The sequence below is a fragment of the Haliotis asinina genome, chromosome 3 (assembly GCF_037392515.1).
Source record: "Haliotis asinina isolate JCU_RB_2024 chromosome 3, JCU_Hal_asi_v2, whole genome shotgun sequence".
Classification (NCBI taxonomy): domain Eukaryota; kingdom Metazoa; phylum Mollusca; class Gastropoda; order Lepetellida; family Haliotidae; genus Haliotis; species Haliotis asinina.
Window position 1 is genome coordinate 78,150,213 of NC_090282.1, and position 26,559 is coordinate 78,176,771.

At 37.5% G+C, this 26,559-nt stretch overlaps 2 protein-coding genes across 5 annotated transcripts in view; both read right to left on the reverse strand.

Moving 5' to 3' along the window:
• Positions 1 to 992: 992 nt before the first annotated feature.
• On the reverse strand, positions 993 to 16,832 carry LOC137278505 (uncharacterized). Of its 4 annotated transcripts, none has more exons than XM_067810867.1 (7): positions 16,601 to 16,832; positions 12,776 to 13,313; positions 10,809 to 11,259; positions 8,867 to 9,038; positions 6,265 to 7,051; positions 5,342 to 5,559; positions 993 to 4,499 (listed from the first exon to the last, which is right to left on the reverse strand). In XM_067810867.1, the coding sequence occupies exons 2-7, from the start codon at positions 13,256 to 13,258 to the stop codon at positions 4,418 to 4,420; spliced, it is 2,193 nt and encodes a 730-aa protein (XP_067666968.1). In that variant the 5' UTR covers positions 13,259 to 13,313; positions 16,601 to 16,832; the 3' UTR covers positions 993 to 4,417. The 4 variants fall into 4 exon arrangements, with proteins under 4 accessions (XP_067666968.1, XP_067666964.1, XP_067666967.1 ...); XM_067810863.1 differs by having other exon boundaries at positions 6,265 to 7,054; XM_067810866.1 differs by having other exon boundaries at positions 16,723 to 16,817.
• Positions 5,525 to 26,559, reverse strand: part of LOC137278504 (pre-mRNA-processing factor 6-like) — a 105,117-nt gene continuing 84,082 nt past the window's right edge. The window contains exon 26 of the mRNA XM_067810862.1: positions 5,525 to 5,536. The gene's annotated coding sequence lies outside the window, so the exon portion shown is untranslated. The remainder of the gene's footprint in view (positions 5,537 to 26,559) is intronic.

Genomic DNA, 26,559 nt, shown 5'->3' on the forward strand with positions numbered 1-26,559 from the left:
GTTTCTATGAAAGAGTACATATTTCCAGAGACAGGGTGTTAGTCTGGAGTGTTCCTATCTGATGAACTCTATTATTTAATCTTTTCACCGAACCGTACTTTTCAACTCATGCATTCTTCTTCCCTCCAAGCACCTTTGATGTGAACTTCATGACTGATGAGGGTCTTCTGTTATTATCATGGCCAAAATATGCAGACAATGGATGATAATATCCCCATTCGAGACACAGATTTGGGTTAACTGGTGATCCCAGGATACTGGTTTAAAGTCACTCAAAGTTTACTTATAGATCATAACGTTGTGTGGATGTGTACTCATTGTGTAATAATGAGTGAGTGAGTGAGTATGGTTTAACACCGACTTTAGCAATATTCCAGCACTGTCACGGCTGGGGACACCAGAAATGGGCCTCACTCTGTAACAATGAAATATACTCGGCGTCATTAATGAGAGGTCAAGCTAAAACGTTGTAAAATCTTCGTTTCTGTTTGGAATATATACAACTGAATGTTTTACAAACTTCCTGATTACATTCTGTTACAAATGGCATGTTTTTATTAAAATTGTCAATACAGAAATCCACTCGCCACTTAATACCAATGATGTGCATGTGCATGCCGGTCAATACATGGAAATTTGAGGACGCTATACACCTGCACTGATGCCATTTCACTGTCGTTCACTGTTCAGGTACCTGTTTGAAATCGCAGCTTAAAATGAGACCCGAAGAGTAAAGGAGGAAGAGACAGGTGTGTTGGTCACGACTGTCAACAAATTAAACAATGTGATGACATTATTAGGCAATCCAGTGATCAACATTATGACATTGCCCTACTTAGGATACGAGTACAATTTTCCGTGGGAGTCTGATAGCCCATCCCTTTATTGTCACCTCTTATCTCAAGTAGGGGTTGATGAAGACCAACACCACAACCAGATGTCATGGCCGTGTCATTAAACGTTAGCTCACATAATTAATAACATACAAGCAATGAATTTCAACAAAGTTTAATGTGCAAATACAGTGGAATCTGTCTATTGTGGACTGGTCTGGGACCGACTCATTTGTCGGATTGGTCAACTTTTGTCCATGACACTGATCTAATCCTGTCACATTAACTATTACTGTTTTAGTTCGATATGTCCCCATTAGACAGCCTTGTTCTCAAAGTTGACTGTCTCGACTGGTATTTTAGTCTGTTATCAGTTACAGAGAAAGTCCAGCTTCTAAAGCAAATTTAAAAATAAATTTATGAACATGGAGAAAACTGGTTTACAGAGAGTCCAGATTTGACAGACTCCACTGTATATACTCAAATGTTTCAGTACATTGAATCAACTATACATATGGACATGAGAAGGCTATAAACAATAGACAAGTAGGAATCTGTTCACCAACAAAAGTAGATAAGGCCACATTTTCATCACACTTGTCGACCAACACTGGTTAGTGATAGTGGAACAAAGCAAGAAAGTACTGGGCATGTTGATGCCATTTACAAGTTTATCTTAACCTCACTTGCATTCCCCACTGCTGACTGCACACATCTCAGCCCATCCAGGACGAAGAGAAGTAACCATCTAAGCATCTGACATGCTCGTAACTGCCATAACGGGTTCTCAAATCAATGCAATAATAACACGTAGGTAACATGAGTGAGAGTGGGAGGAATTTGCCCTTGTGGGGATAAAGGGAGGTAACTCTTACTGGTACCCTGACACTCCAATGGCTTTTCAACAGCTGTTTAAACATATAAACATAACTGAGGAATACTACAGAAACTAAAGAAGGAAGTCACAAATACATGCAATAACAAATTCATAGAAATATCAAATTAATATCCTAACTGAACTTTGAGGTGAAACAAACTTTTTAAAACTGTAACAAATCAACTTTAAATCTGTGATATCAAATGAACAGGAAAACTTTCATTAACACAGTGGCTAGAGAGTACAATGTCTTCAGAACAATAGGAAACAAATTTAGTGTACAATAAAACAGTTTTCTTATAATGTTTAATCAACAAGGGCATGTTTGAAACAACTTGAACAATGCTGGTATCTATTCATTCCCTGTTTTACACGATTAGGTGTTCATACCCTTTACATAATGAATTTGACAAACATGGTAGGAGTTTTGTTAAACGACAAGGCAGCAAAAGAAAATTTAAATGTTTCTCAAGTACATTTTTTTCAAAAGTGATGAGGACGGCAGGACTTTTTTTTTTACTTTTTGACTGAAAAAAGTGACAAGGAAAGAACACATTTCTATTTTTTTCTGTCAGAAAAATACAGCTTTGAAAGTTTATAAGTAGTTTAGTACGTGTTAATGAGCTGTAGTTTCAGTCACACTTGTTCTCATAGACACTCATTCTTATAGCGAACAAATGGATGAGGTCACTATTACTTTTTTTGAAATGGCAAAAAAAACCCGTTACGCACATAAATAAAGGTGACACGCCGATGCCCAAAAAACATTTCACTAGTCTTATCCAGCCTAACTGATCAACTGACAACATAATGGCAATGTGCAATCTATGTACACAACAACTAAACTGTCATAGACAATGGTAGGCAAAATGTGAAAGGCAAGGAATTCTTATTCAGCTACCCATAACTGATTTTCATAAGATTAAAAAAACAGCTGACAAAGTTTCTCATCTATTACTGTACACAAGACAAGAGAAAAGAAAAATATTAATAACTGGAAAAAAATACAACAAAACAAAGAGGAAAAAAAATAACAGGATACAGCAAAACAAACAGAGTCCTACATTTTACACAATATACTCATATATAGGACTTTACAATATACATGTCATATAGAGCATTGGTAATAATAACAATGTAGTGGTGAAGAGTACAAACATTATCTAATAAACATTATCTGATACTTATCCTGACTCTGTGTTCTATGGACGATACAGATGGCTTATTGGTAATGAAACAAGAGTCATCAGAAGATGACATATTTCCATGGAAAGTGAGAAAATAATAAATGACAAAAACCTGTAAATGGCAAAAGTCACCACTTTGGGGTCTGCCACACATATCTACCAACTTTGGCAGAAAAATATTGAGTGACATACATGCATGCATGCATCCATCCATCCATCCATCCATACATACATCCATACATCCATACATACATCACAAACATTATTTTGGAAATGTCTGTTATACATTTCATAAGATATGTTAATCTCATTTAAAATGCTAAACAGATTGGAACATCAGAAAGGATGTTCAATTCAAGACTTAGCCAAATACTCTCCTGTTCGACATAAGGCAGGAAAGCAGCTGACCTTGCAGGTGTTCAATTAATAATAATCATATAATGGTAACAAGTAAACAACCCACATCTTCATGGGTCAGAAATATTATGAAATGTGTATAGGATCACTGGTGAAAAAGAATATGAGTTTTAATCTGTATTATACTTGGGATTACACTTTCTCATTAAAGTATCAATTCTAGTACTATTGTTAGGTTGAGTCCCACCTGACACTCTCATGCCCCTAAGCAACTGTGTGTGCTGAATTTGACTCAACCAAACAGAATGCTACTTCTGACCACTACTTAAATGGCAACAAGTGTTCATAGATAGTTTTATGTATACAGTGGAAACTGTCTTTACTGTCACTTATTGGGAATGAAGAAATAATCTGGTTTAGACAAAGTGCCAGAGTGTAGAGCTGATGATAAATGTGCAAGCCATGGAAAAATCTGAGATTTTATGCCAGTGTTGACAACATGCCAGATTAGACAGATGCCGGTTTTGACAGCTTCCACTGTATATGACTCTCAGCATAGATGCAGGTTTGACTCAGTGTATGCTGAATGATGTCAACAGGTGACATTCAGACAAGTCACCAGGTGATCTGTGACACAATCAGAGATGAGGATGAGACTTGGTACTAAGCCTGTTGAATGACACACAAACACATGCAGTTTCCCCATATAAAAAAGTGTTTGGAAATTCTGGACATTTTGTTGACTGTTCACATCGTCAGTTGGTCTCATACAGGTCAATATTTCTCACTTAAGGTTTGCACACACATATATGTTCTGCTTTCTGTAACTGGTTCCTACTTAAAATTCCTGAAGAGATGGCTGGAAAATGAACTACCCTGGATGTTTTCTTTAATGGTGAACAAATTAGGAAAATGCAAGCAATTTCAGTATGAATTCTTGAACATGTATTCAATTGTGAACAAACTGCATAGCATATTTATGAGAAATTTATTAAGGGGTATTTTCTCCACTGTCTCTGACATGAATCCCATGGTCATAGATAACAATGATTAGAATCACACAGTATTAGGCGTCTGACCCAATAAGAAGGACATAACTCTGTACAGTGGACATGATGAGCAGGCTAGCTATGCTCCACTTCTCTGTAATGTCTGGATGTGTTCTACAGCTGATCCACAGTGACACCTTTACAGGCCAATTCCTCCTGAACCCTGGACAAGTACGTCTCATCTGGGTAGCCGAATCTGTCAAAAAAGACCATATAAAGATGCTATACAGCCTCAAAAGATATGAAATGAATGAAACATTGACCACAGTACAGCTAGCATATTGGCAGAACGAAGTTTAAGAAATACTGACTGTTTGCACCCACTACATTAGGAATGTAACAGTAATGGTCTAAAAGTGGTTTCAGTGCTGTTGTGGCCATATTTAAATCTGATCAGGAGTCCAAGAACTACTATTTAAAGTCAGTGAAACAGTTCAGGCAATGACAATGTCCAGTTCAGGCAATGACAATGTCGATAATGCTAAGGTCTAGATATGGTACAAACTCAGCTGAGTGTCTTTTCCAGAGAGTGGATGGCTGGTGGTTATATAACCACGTTATGTTATGACTGATGTTAAAAGGTTCTTAATGTTACCCTGCATGGTATTAGAGGATAACATAAAGAATGGTCGGCTGGTAGTGTTTAGCATATCCATGCCTTAGTACCTCAGTGGGCTAGCTAATGAGTGAATGAGTGAGTGGGTGGGTGGGTTGGAGTGAGTGAGTGAGTGAATGAGTGAGTGAATAAGTGAGTGAGTAAGTGAGTGCAGCAGTATCATGATGTGAGCTTTATACATTGTACACATATGGGTAATCTAACCTGCCTAACAAGCAAATACTTTAACCACTAGGCTACCCCACCACCCTAATGGCACCATTAAAGGTCAAGAGCCATACAAGCAGCCATAAACATGCATATACACGATTTCCACAGTTTTGAATGGAAAGTTCCACTGAATTTCACCCTAGATGGAAAAGCACTACATCTGCCACAGATGGGTCAGTGTCAGACTGACAAATACTTCAGCTTTAGCTCACCTTGTGGGACCACCATCGATACTGGTCTTGTGATGGATGTCATTCCAGGTGACCACATCATCACGGCCAGTGGTTGCTGACCTGCCCACTGTGAAAGTCAGTTTCCGATCGAACGCCAGTTTCAGAAGTCTGTATACCTTCTCCCCTTCTTTGTTATTTGGCAGGAAAGCAACACGTGATGTTCCGTGGTATACCCTGCCTGGGTGTGGATGATCCTTCTGTAGAAATGAGGATGATTGATTAAATAACTGAGTTTTCACATGTCTTGGTTACACTCTAGGAACTCATAGCACTGACAGAGGAAGAGAATGTCAACATATTGTAATACAAAAGTGATTCACAATGATCAGTTCACTGTCATAGCAGGGCTTGATTTAAAATATGATAACCTACATGCATAAAGTGCAGCCTAAGATAAAAACCTAGTTGCATCAGCCAAATTCCAGTTACACTACTATTATTACAAATAGTAAATGAAAGATATTTACTATTAAATTACTTAATTGTTATATTCAGATGTTCAGCTAAAATATGGAGCTGCACCTGGTGCAAGTTCATCTAATAACTAGATTGCACTTTGTGATATTGGGTTGCTCCTTATTGGGTACTTAACTCTTCAAAATATATAAATCTAAATGCTTCTAACTCTTCAAAATATATAAATATATATGTATCTAAATAGACTAAATTTTTTTAGCAATTGTCATTTTGCCAAACACTGGGCAGCCATTTCTAAATGTTGAGTAATGTATGTGAGGTATTTAGACCTTTTGGGTTTCAAGTGATTCATATGCATTTTTTTACTCCCAGATTTGTAATTAACTGAGTAAATGTGACTTTTATTGGGTAAAATACACACATGTGTGCCTTATCTGGAGTTCTGCTTAGACCATGATGTAGAACTAGACCGATGATCTACTTACTGTCTGAGTACCACTTGGGAAGTGGTACTGTATAGTGATGATGCCACTTCCTTCATATCCGGGAAGACTTGGGAAGGAGGCTTTGTGCATAGACATTGTCCCTTGTGGCATGTTGCCTCTGATGATGTCATACACGGTCAGACATGATGGGCAGACAGGCTTGTAACTCCTGAAGCTGTCATCAATGCATTCTTTGCAAAATTTATGACCACATTTGTCCAATATTTTTGAATTTTGGATGACATCCATACAGATGGGGCAGATTTCCTCTTCAACATCAGTTTCCTCAGGCTCAGGTTGCTTTTCAGGACTAACTATGTTTCTCTCATCCAATTTATCTTCATCTTCAGCTGAGCTGGAATGTTCATCAAACTGATTGTATTGTCCTCTACATCCCAGAAGAGATGTGTTGATAGCATCAGCAGCTCTGTGATGACCAACAGCCTTTCTACTTGTAACATCACCACCAAGCGACAGACCTCCAGTTCTAGCCTCCAAATTGGTCATTTCTGACTCATCATAAGGAGTATGGAGGGTACCAACGCTGGCTTTCTCATTTTCTGAGGCAGCAACCATAGTTCCGTTTCTTATTGTTGTGCATCTATGTGATCTCAGTCGTGGACCAGTTTTGTGTGCTTTGCTTCCGTCAGGGTGTTGGTGAGCATCAGCTCTGAGTGTTTTCTTTCCACAGTCTGAGGTGTCAGCAGCTGAAGATTGTGGCTGTTTCTTGGCTGTCATTTTGGACATTGATGTTCCACAATGAAGTGCTGATGCAGACTCTTTTGGACTGCTTGAAAATAATAATGATAAATTAGGTCAAATGTTCAGATGATGAAATAAATGTCATAAGGAACTACAGCTTACCTTTATTTTGTGTTCATACAGTATAGCACATTTACTCAGTCTAAGTAAACTTAGTCTCAGCATTATTTATTACACTCCTCTACTGAGTCTAACAAACTCCAGTAGGAGGTCGCGTCAGATAACCTTTGAGATTAACCAGTCAGAACGCCGCTTACCAACATGCCAAACTGGACATTCACACATACCTTTTGAACACATACCTTTTGAAATTTTACCTCAAAGAGGTTTGTACCTGAGCGATTCCCAATGCTATTTTCCATATAATCACTTCCGGGTAATGCACATGGAGCAAGCTACAACACTGTCAACAGTGGCATGCAAAGTTTCGTTTGTTGAAGGATCAGTGTCAGTGATAGGGGAACTTTGTAAGTCAAATCAAACCCTAATCAGTAGCCACTGTCTGATTGATCAAATCCGACCGTCTCGATTTTGACTGGACTGTCATAGGTTGCTCAATGGTTACCTGACATGACTTCCTACTAGGGTTTGTTAGACTCAGTAGAGGAAAGTAATGAATAATACTGAGACTACATTTACTTAGACTGTACACTTACAAGTAAAGTTGCACATAGAAATTTTTGTTCTATTGACTCCATTCACGCGATATTCAAAATGCACATAATGAACTACAGTAACACAGAACTAAACTAAGTGCAGGGATGCAAATAACCCACTGCCTGACGTCCTAGTCGAGTGTTTTTTCCTGTTGGGCAAGCAAATTTATATATCATGCTTTACTGGTGTCCAGCAAATTCCCAGTGTTATTTAAGTTGTTTATTTAACAAACATCAAGAAAAACAGCCGGTATCTTGAAAAAAAATCTGGGCAAGTGATTTTACAAGTGCCAGTGTACCAGAGTACACTAGCAATTTAAAGGTATTTCCACCCCTGAAGAGATCTCTATGAGTTTGGTATCCATAGGCAACTGTATTTACCCAGACCTTAAGGGTCATAATAATTATGATAATAGAGTACACATAAACTGAAGTGTGCTGGGCATGAGGTCACTTTGCACAGTAAACACTAAAGCTGTGTTCGTGATAGGTTTTGTAAGAGTGATTGCAGAAATAAAATTATAAATATGTAGTATATATAATATATTATATATACATTTATTGCATGTTTTTTATATTTGTTTTTGTGTGAAAAATGCTGGTTTCTTCGTAACATGAACACTGTTAAAGTGAGGTCCTGTCTGTTTTATGTTGACGGTTTAGTTTGGTTTGTTTGTAGTTAAATGCTGCACTGGGCAATATTCCAGCTATATGATGGCGACCTGTAAATTACAGTCTTGATAAAGAGCATGAACATAGATCTACACAAAGATGTTGATCACTGTACTGTCTGGTCTAAATTATTCATTACAAGGCTTCATAATGCATAGTAGTAAGTCCTTGTTGAAAGTATGGGGTTAAGATCGCTTTAGCTCTACGATAACCATTAGGACCTGGGTCCTGGAACAGACTGAATGTAAGGAGTGGGATGCTGCTGCCTCATGCAATACAACAAACAGTGTGTATGGCTGCCTCTATCTACCTCTACCAACGTTTCAATGTAATTTTCAAGTTACTTTAATAAACATTTCAAATTACAAGAACTGGAGAACTTTAAGAAATGTTTGCGGGTATGTTGTCAGATGGTTAGTTTGAAAGCTTAAGCATCTTTCTTATTACATGATTTACTCTGTGTGTAAACTTTGGCACATCCACAGCATCAAACTTGTGAAATCTTCAGTTACCTGGTAAAACTCTTCTCAATTTCCTCATAGATCATGTCAACATGTTTCACATCTAGTGTAACAAACTCGACATTCAGATTGTTTGTATAGTTTTTTGGCCTCTGTGTTGCATAGTAGTGTAAGCCAAATGCTAAGTCGCTGACAGCATGTTCCGCCTTCATGTGACCTCTGCCTGAAAACATAAATAAGGACAAGAATGTTATGAATATAATTAGGAAGATATGACTGAAGGGGAGTAGAAATCAAATGTATGTTACATGCAAATTGGGGCAAATGCAGAGTTTTTTGGCATTGACCTGAGCGAGGCTGACACATAATTTGAGTCTTGAAAGAGGGATCCCAAAATGACTGCGGTGTAATGTGAGGAATAAGTTGCCAATCGGTACCAAAACAAGCAGATGATTTTGTCCAAATAAACAAAATTTGGCTTGAATGGCTGATTTTGGCATCCACTATGACAGACAAAGTAAAGAGCATTTGCCATGATTTAGATAATTTGTCCTAAGCAGGAATAAACTCTCATCCATCATCAGTTAGGCAAGGATCTAGCTGAAGCACCTGACCTGGCGACCCTGCAGGCTGGCAACGGAGGAGCTTAGATACCCTAACAAGGCACTGGTCTGTGATGTAAGGTGGCACTTCCTCAGGTAAGAAGCACCTGGCAGTAAGCACCATATAATCAGATGAAGCGAAGGCTTATGACAATCAATCAAGTGGACTTCACACAGTGTAGGTGCTGACTAACCAGAGTTGAGTGCAACAGCCAGAGGTGGGCAGATAAATGGTCCCAGTGCCGAACAGGCACATAACACTAGTGTGCAATATCGGGTTGGAAGAAAATGACAGACTATCAATGATAAAGTGATGGTGAGGAGAACAAGGCAAAGCATTAAGTGCAGAATGAAGAGCTAGTGATCTTGCGCAGGCAGGCTCTCAGCTGGTGGCAGTGGACTATCAGAAGAACCATGGGAGAGGTGTCCGGCAAATACTGACAGATGGTGAGGCTGCAGCTAAGGCGAGGCAATGTCAAGTCATCAAGATGATGAGATGATCCCAGAACAACTTTACAGACACTGAGGAGCAGACGCCAAGGATAAATCATGTGTGTTGACACATGCGCAGATGTCATCTGCTGGGAGGCTGCACTGATTATAGAGACGAAGATGGCAACAGAGGTGGAGAATCCTCCATCTTTTTAAACAATGACGTTTGCATGGGCCACTTTTTTGTCTCTCCGTTCCAGTATTGTCTGTTAGGTTAAGGTCGGGAAACTAAAGAACTGTGTAACAGAGGTTTTACTAAAATCAAAAATAAATTTGACATTTGGCACAAATTAGAACTTAATTAGTGGAAAACTAGGGGTCAAAGCCTTTCCTTCCAGGAACAAAAGAGTCTTAATTCCACACAAAAATTCTTAAAGATGTTGGTGTAGCGATACAAGACAAATGTTATTGGTAACTTTTGTATTTGTTTCTGGACTGGTTCTCAGCTATATTCAAGCTGTAGAATAGCAAAGTTTGTTTTGGGACTACACTCTCTTAGGAAAGTACAGATTCTTGTACGTCAAATCTGGGACAATGCACAGCCTGCCAACTGGGACACTGATCTACATCTGGAACTTGAATATGATGATATGACCTGGTCAACCATGTCAGTGAACCTGATCACCTGATCCCATTTGTCCTTACCTTTATAAGATACTAACTAGCTAGCCTTTGGGATAGAGAGGATGTTCTACATTAGGATTAATATGAAAGCCAGGCAAATAAATCACAATTTCCATCCCTAATATTGAAAGGATATTACATGTTTTTTAATATCTAGTTTACAGGCAAATAGTTTGCATGCAGGGAAATAGTATAAGTACCAATGTGTATTAAAATTAGACTTTAAATGATTCTCTTAAACGATTACCCAAAAGACATAGGAAGACATATCTTACCTGCACCCAATAATGGAACAGCCACTGTTTTCACATTGAGCTCATCTGCTCTTTTAAACACTCTCCTATACAGCTCACTCATATTGTCCTTAGTTTTGGAATCAATGACTGCATGCAGAACATGCTGATATTTAACAGCACCAGTTATTTGTGTGTCATACACCTTCCCTTCCTGTAAAAGTCCTCCATGTAAGCTGAACAATTTTTCTCTTGTTTCTTCAAAGCGACTTCCACGAAGGTTAGAAATAGATTTTGTCACCTGGCTCTTTTGCATAACTTGACATCCCTCACTAGTTGTGATGGCATTTGCTGTACATTTAGATATATCACCAGAATATATGCGGACATTTATACCAAGTTTGGTATCATAGTGCCGTTCTCCATACACAGTTGGTCCACTGTAGCCGTGAGGGCAAGGATCTGCTTTGCACTTCTTGACATGATACTGTCTCTGGAATGAAAAACTGATTTGTTAAGCGAGATTCAAAACTAAGTACCCTTGACAGAAATTTGTCCCAAATATGGGTTTTTTGCATGAACTGGTCAGTGATATACAAATCACTGTAAAAATCTGAATTACGCATTACTAACCAACTGACTAATTAACAGACATTTTAAATACATTATCCAGTTATACCAGTGCAAAGAAAATAACACAAAAAAGTAAAAAATGTTTTGGGCATATTCAATTAAAAAGCCTCACAGTAAAGCTTTATCCTGTGATGTTACCTTTGTAAAAATATTTCCATTATCTGGAATATACTGGACTTTGCTCAGTCCAAAGTTAAAATGTCCAGTAATCTAAAAGGTTGTAGGACATCATGTCTGGCAGATTCTAAAAACAATTTTCTAATAATTGCCTCTGTCAATTTTTTTTCTAGTCTAGAAAAACACTATGTTTTCACACAGACATCCAGCTATTATCAAATAAAAAGTAACAGTTTTGGAAAAAAAACAGGATACAAATAGCGGCAATGATGCACTGCGATAGCTTCCACATTTCTGACTGGTTGGAAGGTCACAAGGTTGCAAGTGTGATCACTTGACCAGTAAAATTTACAAGTGACCGGTCTTTAAATGCTAGCTGGTCACAATGTCCAGCTGTAAAAAATGCTAGCAGAAACACTGTGCAGTATAATGCATTAATCTCCCATACAAATCTGTGGAACAATTCAGAATACTAATTATGAATGCAGGTGTGTACATATATTTTGCTACAAGCCAGTAACATTACTGGCAGGTAATATAATAAGGGGGATGATTCTTGTCACCCTATGTCAAAATACATTTTATACCAAAACAAGACTTGGCGCCAACTTGGCGCCTATTGAAAAGGTCTAAACACATCCTGTAGGTTTTGTACTCTGTGGTGCTTTGCATGAAAGTATCCATAATCCATCGGATCATCCTGACAAAAGGTCATTCCTGACAGATTGCCAGGTCACTGTAAGAGCATCAGGTTACAACTTGACTGGCTTTAAAACTGCCACACTAATGTCCAGCTTCATACTTAAGGGCGATGCTGATAAATAGTTTGATGGGGTAAAAATAGGTTTTGAGTCATTTTAGTTGGTAAAACTTTATGTATTTTGAAACACTTTATGAAACATGGTGAGTGTTATTTGTATTATTTTATTCCTGTCACTGAACATATTTCATCCTTGTCATTCCACCATTTATGATCACTGTGCCAAGGAAAGCAAACAGGCATGAAATCCACCCTGATATTGAATGGATATTACACGTTTTAGGATGTCTAGTCAATGTAAGCAAACCATTAAATAACAAATGTGTAATTGGATGTTTAATTGCCATAAATAAAACCACTGAAAAACATGTACATTATACTGAATGGACTGTGTAGAATGTGATAAATTGTCATATGGCAAACTTTTGGTAACTGAGGCACTCTGGTTTGGGGACCGCAGTTTATTATGCATAACATCAAAATATCTTCACTCTCTTACCACTAGCCCAGATGATGTCAGTCCCCCTTCTGCAACAGGAACCCTGTTGAACTTAGAATTACAGGTGTTGTTGCTGGCGACAGATGGTCGGGCTGTGGATGATTGTTGTCGATCGGGGAAGGATGAACTGTGTCCAGTTACTGACCGTGCCCCACCAACTGCAGCATTTGGGACGGATGATGAACTGTGTCCAGTTACTGACCGTGCCCCACCAACTGCAGCATTTGGGACGGATGATGAACTGTGTCCAGTTACTGACTGTGCCCCACCAACTGCAACATTTGGGACGGATGATGAACTGTGTCCAGTTACTGACCAAGCCCTACCAACTGCAGCACTTGGGACGGAGGATGAACTGTGTCCAGTTACTGACCGTGCCCCACCAACTGCAGCACTGGAGCCACTGTAACCATTGTAGAAACTACCCTTCTCACTCTTGTTGGCCATGCTGCCTAGTAGAGAGGGTCTACCAGTATCAGTCATGTTTCATATGGGTCACTCAGCTGTGTTCTTGTTGTTCTCTTCAGATGTCTGTCTTCTGGAACAGTTCAAGAGTTGAATAAACATCAGCAACAAACAATGATAATAAACACAACAGACCACATATCATCTGCATTTCTCCATGCATTATGCATACTCGGAGAGCCCAAACAATCTGATTATTAATACCTTGGATAACCCAGGCTGCCTGTGAGACTCTTGAAGGCTAATAATCACATTATATTTCCACTGTGTACCCATTTTCTGCTGGGTGAACAAAGTGCTAGTTGCATGTCCTTTTCTATCAATAAAAATCTGGATAACAAGACAAAAACAGTTATAAATAGAATCTGATATACACAGCATTTCCTTCCCAGATATTTGAGGAAGAGTGGAAATCGTGCCACAAAACTTTAAGAGACAACACCAGGATGATCATGATAATCAATGCTTAGGGTTAAATCTGTGAAAATAACCACTGTGTTCTCAAATTCCTGTTCAGTGGGCACACATTTTGCTAACCGACTGGAATTTTAGTAGCCACGAGCTAGCGGGCCAGAGGTTATTTACACAGTGCTTCTGTTGGCAGTTTACATACAGTGTGAAGTAGGTTATATTTTGGTTTGCACTTCTCCAACACAGTATAGATTCTAACATATACATTTTGGGTGGTCGAGTTCCATCTGGGATTTGAACCCACATTCTCAGTCAGGACCCACAATATAACTGACTACAATGGCAGTTTGGGAGCTGTAGTCTAGTTCACATACTTTGGGCACCTCTCTGACAAGGGTAAATCCACTTGGCTCACATGACTGAAAGCTATGAATATGCACTTTCAGAATGTGGACAAATATATCACATGTTACATAAAGAGTACTGAAATTTATACTTTCCTGAGAAAGTGTCATGCCAGATATGCCATTTCACACAAGCAGTTCACACTGATTATCTTATTCACACTAGCAGTTCACATTGATTATCTTATTCACACAAGCAGTTCACACTGATTATCTTATTCACACCAGCAGTTCACACTGATTATCTCATCCTGAGACAAATGAAAGGAGCAATCTGATTCAAGACTTCAAAACTGGGTGGTAATTCCAATATCAACAAAAGTATTTGAAGTTCTGGCAACACAGACAAGAAAGGCTCATCTGATGCTGAATTCTTTTATTGTTATCCTACTTTTGAAAATTGCTATTGATTGAATAGAGTATTGATTGAATAGAGTATTGATTGAATAGAGTATTTCAAATGTTCAGGGGTCAAAGGTGGGATAATAATCATAATAGATATTGCCTACTCTACATCCCATATTTATCATATGTTATCATTAACCATAGCAAAGGAGCTTATCCTCAAGAAATTAAAAATGGCAAATCTAATCACAAAAATGTCCAAAAAATGCAGTTCCTTAAGTGACACAAAAGTTGCCAAAAAATTATTCATTTAGTAGAGTGGATAAGTATGGTCATATGATGTTAACATGCACTTGTTAACATGAGCTTGGTGATTGGTCAATAATCAACTGTATTCGCACACCCTTCCACAAAAAACATGTGGGAAATAACGGAACTCAAACATAATACTGTGAGAGTGTGAGTGAGTGAGTTTAGTTTTACGCCGCACTCAGCAATATTCCAGCTATATGGCGGCGGTCTGTAAATAATCGAGTCTGGACCAGACAATCCAGTGATCAACAACATGAGCATCGATCTGCGCAATTGGGAACCGATGACATGTGTCAAACAAGTCAGCGAGCCTGACCACCCGATCCCATTAGTTGCCTCTTACGACAAGCTGAGTCGCCTTTTATGGCATACTGTGAGAATAACAACAAACAGGAATGTATCAATATCACAACTAAGGTGATCAAGGATACTTCTTGTTGAGATAGTCACAAGATAATGTTGATAAAATAGTAGTTTTATGAGTCAGGAAAATACATATGATGTTGATGTTTTACACAAGCACTACACTACGTAACACTCTTTCTTAAGCTCATTATTGATGTTTCATTTTTTTTATGAATACTGATAAGTCTCATGAACACATCAGTTATGGCTGTTGAAAGCACTGCAAATTTCCATACATTATGAAAGAATCTTAACATAATTTTGATGTCATTATTGGGCCACGTGTACTTACAGTCTATACATGAAGTTTCATATAATGTCTTACAAATGCTGAAACAATGTTCTCCACTACTTACAGGTTTCATGGCACTTGTGTTCAATCACGTAAATGGTATTATTGAGAGACATGTACACTCAAGGACTTCTTTCAGTAATGTTGTTCACATCACTGTCTATGGCATGTCACATTCCTTTTGTCAGAGTTGAAGCTGTGAGAGAGTTCAGCTTAACACTGCACAAACAGTATTCTTTTACACACCTTAAGTCATGATGTCAAAAAAAAGGAAAATGTCAGTTACACTTGCTCACATAAAATACAGTTTTGCTGAGAAAGTTCTGTTTCGACTGTTTTTCATTCTTTTCAGTTCATTGTGTTTTTGAAGAAATTGTGGCCTTTTTCCATAGCTGAAATACAGTACTCTTGTTCACAAACTCCTTAAGTTCTGAATGTTTCAGTGACAATGATGACACAATGTCAATAGATATGAATAGTATGACAAAATGGCCATCACTAGTCCTTGGATACAAGCATTTATTTTCACTATCTGTAGATGCATTTGAATTACACCCAGTTTACAAACTGAGACACACATAAGTGTCAAAATTACATATAAAATTTCTGGTTTAACTAACCTTCTTCATAACATAAAAATAGTTATTTATTTCCTAGTAAATCCCTTTGGGATGACTTGTCACAGTGACATGACATGGCATGTACAACATTCCTGAACGTACTCATCACAGACCTTAACTTAAACATATACTAATTTCTATGAAATGGAATTATTAGGTATAGATTTTAGCTGATTGTTCAACCCTTGCTTGTGTCACCTCGACACTTGTCAACTTGACACATACATACCACAGGAACCCGATATCGCACTGTAGGTTAAACATAGACCATAGATCTACACTCACGTCATATAGATATTAATACAGTATATATGACGTGCGTGTAGGTCTATGGTCTACAGTGCGATATCGGGTTCCTGTGATACGTACGGGTCTACGGTACCAGCTTCGCTCCTCGGCTAAAAGCAAAATTTGAATAGACAGAACCGAGTAATTGTGCGCAGTGTGAAATGATCAACCTTGAGACTGTATTACACAAACTGAGCTATGTGGGACGCCACATCTGTGAGAAAAGAAGAAGAAAATGACATAACTGATCAGGGGTTTGATCAACCGTGCAAGTAAAACTCACAGTTCCTAGCTTCTTTGGGTTTGAACCGGTAATTTCCTCGACACAAATACAGTTTCACAGTGACATCATCTGTGTGACACTGACAGATATTTCTACAGTATCTTAGCTGACTCATCACTGACCAAGTGAAGTTTATCTTATTCTGTGTCAGCCCCATCAACAATCTTCTGTCAGTTCATATCGTTGCACAACAAACCAAAAGAGAAAGTAGACGCCCGGAAGTGCTTGTGTTCTATTCGAATGGAAATCGAGAAGCAGGAAGGCGTTCGAAGAGGTCATTAAAGCGCTTGTAAAATCATGGAATGTTTCAGTCGCACCGTCTTTGCCTTCTGCCAGACGCAGTCAAGGTTTATATCTTGGAAGTAGCAAATCGTTCATACAAATACATGTATGTCGATATGTTTGTGGGTTAGGCCAAAGGGCACTTTACTGCTGCCTCCCTGCCACCACAAAGTATGTAGTGTACAGTTTCATTTATCCTGACGGTTTTGAATTTTGCAGATAACCGTCAATGCAACTGGGAACTGAGCGAGACAGTATGGTTTTTCGCCGCTTGTAGCAAAATTCCAGCAACATCACGGCGGGTAACACCAAAAATGGGCTTCAAATATTGTAGCCATGTGGGAAACGAACGTGGGTCTTCGGCGTGACGAAGGAACGCTTTAACCACCAGGCTGCCCCACCGCCCCTGAAAACTGAGTAATGTGCGCGTCGGTAATATCTGACTTGAATGAGTGAATGAAGAACTTACATCCCTCTACGATAGCAGTATATTGATGAAATAAGCTGTCAGAGAACGATAGTAAATTCGTTGTACACATTACCACACACAATGTATAAAGTAATCTAGCTAGATTAGTCAGAACATAGCCATCATTTCCATACAGCATTACTTAGGATGGTCCGTGGTGTAGTGGTTAGAGCGTCCGCCCGGAGAACGGAAGGTGGCGGGTTCGATCCCGGCCTCATGATAATAAAAGACGTCAAAATATGGTACTTGATGTTACTGACTGGTGCTCGGCATTAATGGGTAAAAGAAGGACTGGTCTGTATAATGTGTCTGGGTGGGGTATTCGTGGCATGGTATATCAGTCAGCTAGCACTATAAAACCAGCTTAAAGACGCACTGATGCGGAGCGAATAATGTTTCTCGCCAACGGTCTAATTACAAAACCAAACTGTAAATTGGTCAGCGCCCGCTCCCTCGACCGTGACGGACAAAGGAACTGGGCTCCGGTCCACATTAGCAGAAATTCTTCACCTAAACAGTCAGGAGGCCGGATGCCCATCATATGCCTTTATTTAAAATAACCATGGTCGTCCTTGTCTGATCGTAACAAAATATCCCAGCAGAGTAGTTTTTTCGGATGCTTGGATGGTATAGTGACTGATCCAATTTGATCATATTTCTGTGTTTTCTACCTCGATATTTAATCATGTTATGTGAAAGTATGATATCTACAAGCACGTAGCAAGCCACTTGTTTCAGTCCGAAAGATTGCAAAGCTTTTTATTTAGGTTTGAGTGTTGGTCCAGCTGAGATAGCAAATATCACACATAAATTTTGGTAGCTATGGTAGCTACCCTGGTTTATTATCTGTCATAATAAAAACACACAGTTGATTTATTTGAATTCGTAAACTAAAAACGATGACTTTGCCATTGGCAGAGAAATCTGAAAACTTTCTTACGTAACCCCCCCCCCCCCACACACACACACACACAAAACAAACAAACAAACAAACAAAAAACAAACAAAAACAAACTGATTACACCTATTTACCCAGGTACGGAGGAAATGCCTGTATGTATTCCTTATATAACGAAGTTCCGTTGGTATCCTCAAAACAGTTTCGGCCCATAAGTGTTTTCAGGCTGCATGCGACACAGAGATTACATTTTCCTTGCTGTAACTCGCGTTTCATGGTGTAAACCTGCACGTGTTATTTGTCATCATTCTCTGGATGGTCAGTTAATGAATTTATAACAGGTATAATTAGTAGTAACACCACTTAGGTTACTAAACAAAGGTTCCCATTTGGCATTTCTCCTGTCTGGAGTAAATACTCAACATTATAAATTAAGGTCTGTGATGGCAAATGTATTGTATGTTATGTAATATGTGCATGTAAGTAATGCAAGAGGGTCTTTTCCGCTGAGTTACAAAAACAAACATCGATCAAAGGATTAACCGATAACACACTGATTGATTAATTACTTTTATCTTATACAAGGATTTGTCAAAAGGCAGTGTGTGTAGATGTACTAATGTGTACTGACTACACCCTGTCGTAAAGTGCGAGTGTAAAAACAACATCTTCCCTTCAAAGAATTAACCACCCTTGCGTTGATTGATTGATTGCTTATTATTGGTTTACTAAATTACTTAGAATAGTGGACATCATACAGTTAGTTGCCAGGTGTGATATCTTGGGTGACCATTGAGATGTTTATCAGGTTTTCACCAATGTGAAAGACGTGAAACGATGTGTTACTTTTTCGCAAATGAGACTGTTGTAAAAGACACGACACAGAGCAGGATTATTTACCAGCTGCAGATGAATGGATTATCGTTCTTTTATGTGGATATTGATGGATACATTCCTGAACAAGGTAGCAGCCTGACATTGTTGCTATAAAATTAGTCTGTTTTACATTCATTATTTGCATTTTGTTTTAATTTGTTTGTTGTAGCATTCAGCAGAATCTATATGACAGAAAACACACACTAGATCGCGTATGTGTGTGAAATAGGATCCCTTCTGGCAGTCTATACAATGTTTAAATGTTACTGTCATGTTAGAAATTTATTATAAGCATAAGCAGACCGTGCGTTCTTTTATTAATTTTCAAAATCATACAAATATGACAATAAACTAATTAGGCTTATGAGACAAAATGTAGAGACGTACATTGGCTTCGTTATTTTTCCGTCCTAATAGTTTTGTACCATTTCTGCCACTGGCAGATGATTAACCTTCAAAGTGTTTCATTTGTTTTCGTAATACATTTGTAATGAAGTAAAAATGTCTTCACCTTAGTCGATCTGTCTATCATTAAACTCTCAATAGCGCATACGGACTGCGCAGCAGAGGTCACGAACCAGTCACGAATTCTAGGATATCATCCGGGTACTCACGGGAGAAAAACAATAACAAAAGTTTAAACCAGTCCACGGAAACTGCTCCGCATCAGTGCCCCCTTAAGTCTGATCTAGTTCAAGCAGCCACTCATACACACGCATGCACATCGTCACGTGAGCGAAATCATTCTTAAAAACGACGTTAAACTCTATTTCATCTCACCTCACTTCACCCCACCTCACCTTACCTCCCTTAGGGAATATCAGAGAGAAATATTGAGTTTTATGTTTCAAGACATGCGTTTGTTCAATCGCGTTAGACCGAGGCGACAAGTATTAGGCATGCTACAGTGATGACGATATCCATAGCGATGAACATGTGAAGTAGTTCATCTATATCGCAGTATATGTGACGTTTACATGTAGACGCTACCACCGTTGTCAAGCCAGAGATATTGTATATGCTGCAATAAGGAGTTGTATATTCACAGAACTATCCCCCTCGTTCATCGCACCAACTTCTAAAAGTCACTCATAGAAAAAATGATTTGTTGAAGATGTCATGTGCTCTGATTTACTTTGCAGTCGATAAGCAAATTACACATCATAAAAACAAACCATTATACAATGTATAAAATTTATCAATCAGAAAGAAGTCTTCATGATATAAATATATGAGAATTAACGCTGTTAAACACGTATAAACAATTTCTGTATTGACGTATAGTACGTATTTGCGATATGCTATTAACTCTCTTACTTCATTTCCAGAATACATTTTCCAGCATTTGTAACTTCAAATGCGTCTGCCCAAACAAAATATAGGCCTACTCTTCAACGACAGAAGCATCAGACCTCCTTTTCACGTTTTCTTGAGATAGCTGTCCTAATTCTGTGTAACATGAGGAGGCGTGTTTTCTCCGCCCCTCGGGATTTCCCTCCCCTTCCGGTTTTACATTGTCTACCAAAACAGAGGAGAAGTATTTTGTCTATCATATATGATATATCATATAACTATAAGTACATAATTTAACCCCTTCCCCTTCGTCGGCCCGGTGGCCTTGCTGTAGAGCGTCTGCCCACGGATGAGAGAAATGCGGTTTCAAACCTGCTACGGAAAACCTTTATCTTGTGACTTTAATCTCGAACGATATTTTTCAATTGATTTCAAACACTAATGCATCATGTGAATGTTGATGTTCATATAAAGTTAGGAAAAGTGAACCCTGGGAAGTGGTCTTACTACCGAAAAGTAAACCTGAGAAGCGGTCTTACTAACGAAAAGTAAACCTTAGAAGTGGTCTTACTAACGAAAAGTAAAACCTGTCCCTCCAAAACAAAAACCCCAAATGCGGTTATTCTGTGAAAACAAGAGGTGACCTAATATATAGTGAGAAGCACACTTTATGTTTATACTACAGACATGTGCATACAGCCAGTATTACATGTGCAATGCATGATAAAAGACATACAGCATATGAATATAAGAACGGGATACTATAACGCCACTATAGGCTACATAGTGCTAGATGATACGTACACTTGGTCGGATTTGGCACGGTAGCTTTGTTGTTTACTGCAAACCTTCCAAGTCTCATTGCTTTGTGTCCAAATAACTGGATTTAGTGAACGTTAACCTTCTTGATTTTTCTTGTTCTCTCTCAGTTCAACTGCCTTGTAAGATGCGGGGCAATGCGGAGCCTATTAGTTCCATTAGTTCATCTTTTCCTTACCAACATCACTGAGAATATTCATTATGTGCTAACATTACAGACAGCATGATCTTGTTTATACGTTGTTTAACGCCGCGGCCAGCACTGTCCCATCTGTAGTTCGGCGGTCTGTAAATGATCGGGTCTGGATTCAACAAACATACTAAAGCAAGACGGGTCTGCTTTTCACTTACAATAAACGATAAACTAAAGATTATCAAATCACAAATATCCCCTTTGCTTACACAGCTATTTTCAGCCCTTCCAATGCCGGACAAAACCCTCTTTAAATCGTTAAACTTAAGTTTACTTGCAACCGGAAACAAGATAGAATAAAAAGAAGAATGTTGATGAATGATCATTCAGAAGGTCTTGGCATGGTTGGTGTAGAATACTTGAAACTGAAATGGATTAAACGCCTAACATAAAAAGATGGCTTATGGCAACACATGACAGAATGTTCCATGGTAAACCTACAAAATATCGATATCCTGAATTTCCCAAAGCATCTCTGAAAAACAGCTAATTATAGGCGTTAAGAATAGGTTTTGTAAAGATGTTTGAACTATTTATAATAAGCTGCAAATTTCTGAGATTGGAAATATCGACGAATTGAGAAATCCCCTTTACGAGCTTCGTCCCTTATAAAGATTACATCAAATGGCATCAGCGTGGAACTGGATATATTCGGGGCCCAGTGACTAATTAAGGACGCTTAGAAGAATTCAGTGTCTTGAAATACGTCTTCAGATTATTTCAGACTGATAAGTTTCATACCCAAATCATGGATTAAATTATCGAAAGATAACCTGTTAACAGAACAAATTTGAATATTAATTGTAAGATTCTCAGGGACATTATCTCACCACAAGATTGTAACTGTATCGATAAACTGATTCGTAATGATGTGGGTATCTGTTCACTTCAAGATCATACATATATATGGAACTCAAATTGGGTGCACATATATCGGAAAATTACCAGTCCCAATGTTTTAATATAATACAGAAGTGTGTGGAGGAAAGCAAAACACGGAATTTCCAATATAAACTCGTCCATCTACATTTTGCTAAAAAGTGAAAACACTACACAATGTATTTTTCTCCTTTCGAAAAGTTCAAATTATGATAAATGAGTTCAAATTTTGGAATGAAAGTGGAACCTACTCAACATTAGACTGAAATATGAATAATTTCCTTCTTGGCGATCCAGTGTTGAATATTCTTGAAAACCGCCTTTTAATCATAACCAAGCGTTATTTTCAAAACTATCACTACAATAAGACGATTCCCATAATTAGCCAAATATTAATAAATATAATATAATCACAACATCGACAAAATCATTTCTGCAGACAAGACCAAATTTACACCAAAATGGGTTCTCCTACTAATATAGATTGACGCAAACCAATGTTTGTTCGCATCTTCCTCTCTTCTCTCTTACTTTCCTAAATCCCCATTCATTTGTACTTTATTCGTACAACCATTAAACTTTTGATGTGTCCCATTTTTTCCGCAGTTCATATAGGCTATCTCTGTATTACCTAGCCGTATGAATGTTGTTTCACTTTCTATCGTAATAAAAAGAAATAATCAAATAAAACATCCACATAAACCACGCTCCGTATTTCGTAATTGATAATATTGGATTGATTTTATTCTTAATTTCACAAGACACTGTAGATATGTAAAGAATAATTTCTGCAAATCCACACCAAATCACTTTTAAGAGTGTTTTTTTAGTATTATGAAATGTGAAAGGTTACATGATAGTTGTAAGCCGCTGTTTGTGATAATGTGGCTGTTATACTGTTCTTTGTTGACTGTTCATATAATATACTTCTATTCGTCATAAATATTTGACTGGTTTTAGGCACGATATGGCTGAACTATTATCGACATGACTATACGTCTTCGCTCTCTCTCCTTGCTATCTCTCACCACACATGATAAATTGGCACCAGAGGTAATCAGATGTTATTCTTCAAATGGAAACGTTCTCACTTAGCCCCTAACACAAAGCAACTGAAGACAAACAGAGGCATTCTCAAAAGATGCAGCTTTTTCATGTATCAGGATTAAAACTTCAATATAACCGTCAAATTTTATCAGTGTGTTAAAATCTGATATCTCCTTCATCAGCAATATCTAATTTAGCTTGGAATTTCTTTTATTATAAACAAAAGGACAAAATGCTATTTATTTTATTCTTTTTTTGTAACAAAGGATATGCATTTTGTCGTGTATCCGGGTGCAGAAACCTAATATCAAGTGTCTGCTGTGCACCTAATTTAATTTAAGGAGCTATTGTTTCTGGAGTAGTAAAGAATACTATTAGACATTTTTCCCATTCCTGTCAGATGTTTATGATTTCCAAGCTGAATTTTGAAGTAAACAACAATCTTTTTCTCTTGTACACAAGAAAAATATCTTTCCTGTAACAGTTCCATAAAAGTATGAAATAATCAGTGATCTCTCATCCTGTGAAAGTGGAACTCCGTATCATGCTCATTAACAAGTTCTGGTTGAGAGTGATGTTGTGTTAAGTTCAGGACAAAATCTGCAAAGAAAGTTGAAAAGGTAAACATTTGCAAGTATTTTGTATGGGTGTCTTTTAACTAACACCAATTAACAAAAGAAACAAACAATTTTCCAAAAATGTGTGTTTCTCTTTGCATTTGGAACCATAATTACAACACAAGGATTGTGTCTGAAATGGGAAAGGGAATAGTCATTTTTTTCTTCTGAAATTACAAATTACTTTTACAATTGTCTCTCAAATAAGAGTACACGTTTCAGTTTCAGCATGTAAATATATATGCTGAAACTGAAACATGTATTACACTTTCTCGTCTGAATGCAACTATACTTATATTTGTAAAAGGTTGTTATGTTATGGTGTTATGTAACTGCAAAGATAATTCAATACAAATTTGAAAATACCCAATATATCTAGTAGGTCTTTGTTCATCCAGATTTGCTATGTACTCACAATATATGACCACTAAGTTTATACTTGAAGTAACAATTGATATTTTCCTTAACAATTTGTATACTCCACACCTTTCAAAAATACCTGTTATTTCAAGGACTTATGTTGTTACCGCAAAGACAGTTTAATATAAATGATCTTTCATTTTTGTTTTTCTTTCCTGATTTATCCTGATGTGCATTAAGACATGAGGCAAAAGTACCTTATGCTTAACACAGAAGTCTGTTCTTGAAACTTTGCGTGTTGTTGAAACAATATCCATTTAAAAGACTGTTATTTGAACGACAGTGTGTAACTGATCATACTAATTATGACAGTGTAATAATCAGTCTGCAAAACCATCAAAGCGTTGAACATCTGGTTTCCCAAATAAAGTTATTTGGTGACAATCTAAAACAAAACATTCAGTGAAACATTCATTTCTGTATGTTTTTCAGAACTGGCAAAATGGGTATGATAAATATGGAGATTAATTTTGGTGATGTATTTGTTACTTTGACAGCTTGAGGCAGATGATCAAAACTTTGATACTTTTGTTAGCAGCGACCCTGTTTAACAGCTTGAGGCAGATGATCCAAACTTTGATACTTTTGTTAGCAGCGACCCTGTTTAACAGCTTGAGGCAGATGATCCAAACTTTGATACTTTTGTTAGCAGCGACCCTGTTTAACAGCTTGAGGCAGATGATCCAAACTTTGATACTTTTGTTAGTAGCGACCCTGTTTGACAGCTTGAGGCAGATGATCAAAACTTTGATACTTTTGTTAGCAGCGACCCTGTTTAACAGCTTGAGGCAGATGATCCAAACTTGGATTCTTTTGTAAGTTGTAAACCTCTTTGACAGTTTGAGGATGGTGATCCAAACTTTGATACATTTGTTACTTGTAAACCTGTTTCACCGTCTGATAAATTCGTGGCAAATTCTGTCATACTTGTCGTTACATTTTTTTCTGAGATCCCAAAAGAAACAAATATAAAATGGTAACTGCTACTTTAATTGATGTATATTTAAAGCACGATGTCTATAGTTTTTAAATTCTTCTTTGTCTTCCATTAACTTGTTCTGAAATGTATTTCCTGTAACGCTGACGTGCCTTTAGGGTAGCAAATAGGCTAAGTTCCAAAATATAGACTATACATTTTGCTTTTCAAGTAAGGTAAAAACAATACTTTTAGAAACTGATTGATATGAACCTAGCTCATCATCAATGCCACTGATGTATTCATACCCTAACGAAATATACAATCGAATTGTCATTGTAACAATCATGTCATTGTTAGTCACCTTATTTGGAGATATGGATATAATATGTAACACTTACTATACTTCCGAAGGTAACACACAAAGAACTCTTTCTTTCATTACAGAAAGATAAAAGATTTTTGTTACAATTAAATAGTTTTTCAAATATATTTCAAATATTGTCTTTCAGATAACATAGAGTTTCTTTGGCACAACGATACTGTCTTTCATATAACAGAACTAGAAAGTAAATGTGTTATGATCTAAAGAGTAAGACATTGTCAGAAATCAACCAGAAATATCCAGATATTCTCTTCAAATCGCCTTAAGTGCAATAATTGTTTCTGAGAGACAGTTGAGGGATATCAAGAACATTGAAAAGTACTAGCAGATTTCACTGTTTCATCTGACACAGTGTAGTGCAGGTTTATTTCATAAACATGCAATCATAGCACTGAAGTTTTAAGCGTGTGTAACGAAATAACTGGTAAGGTAGAATTTACAATCGATATCTTTAGGTATCAATGTATTTTTAAGAAAAATATAAATATTACTGTTGTTACACGAAAGTCATTGTGGCTTCGACCTAATTAGTTTAATTAGTCTTCATGACAATATCGAACACATCTAAGCCTCAAATATTATTTGGTATGTGAACCTTAACAATGTAGTTTGCCATTTGCGAATATTGTGTTTGGTTATTTTGTATTTGAATTATGTTGTCTTTTGTACACTAAATAGCTGCAACGTTTGAGAATGACTCATACAGCTTTATTAGCATTGCATGTACACTGGAAATTGTATTCTGTGACGTTAAGAATTAATGGCATGAAACACGATGCAAATGTTGAAGACATGCATTCAATAAGGCATTTAGAAATCAACCAATCGGAATTACCACATCACTGCTTCATGAAATGAGTCGAGA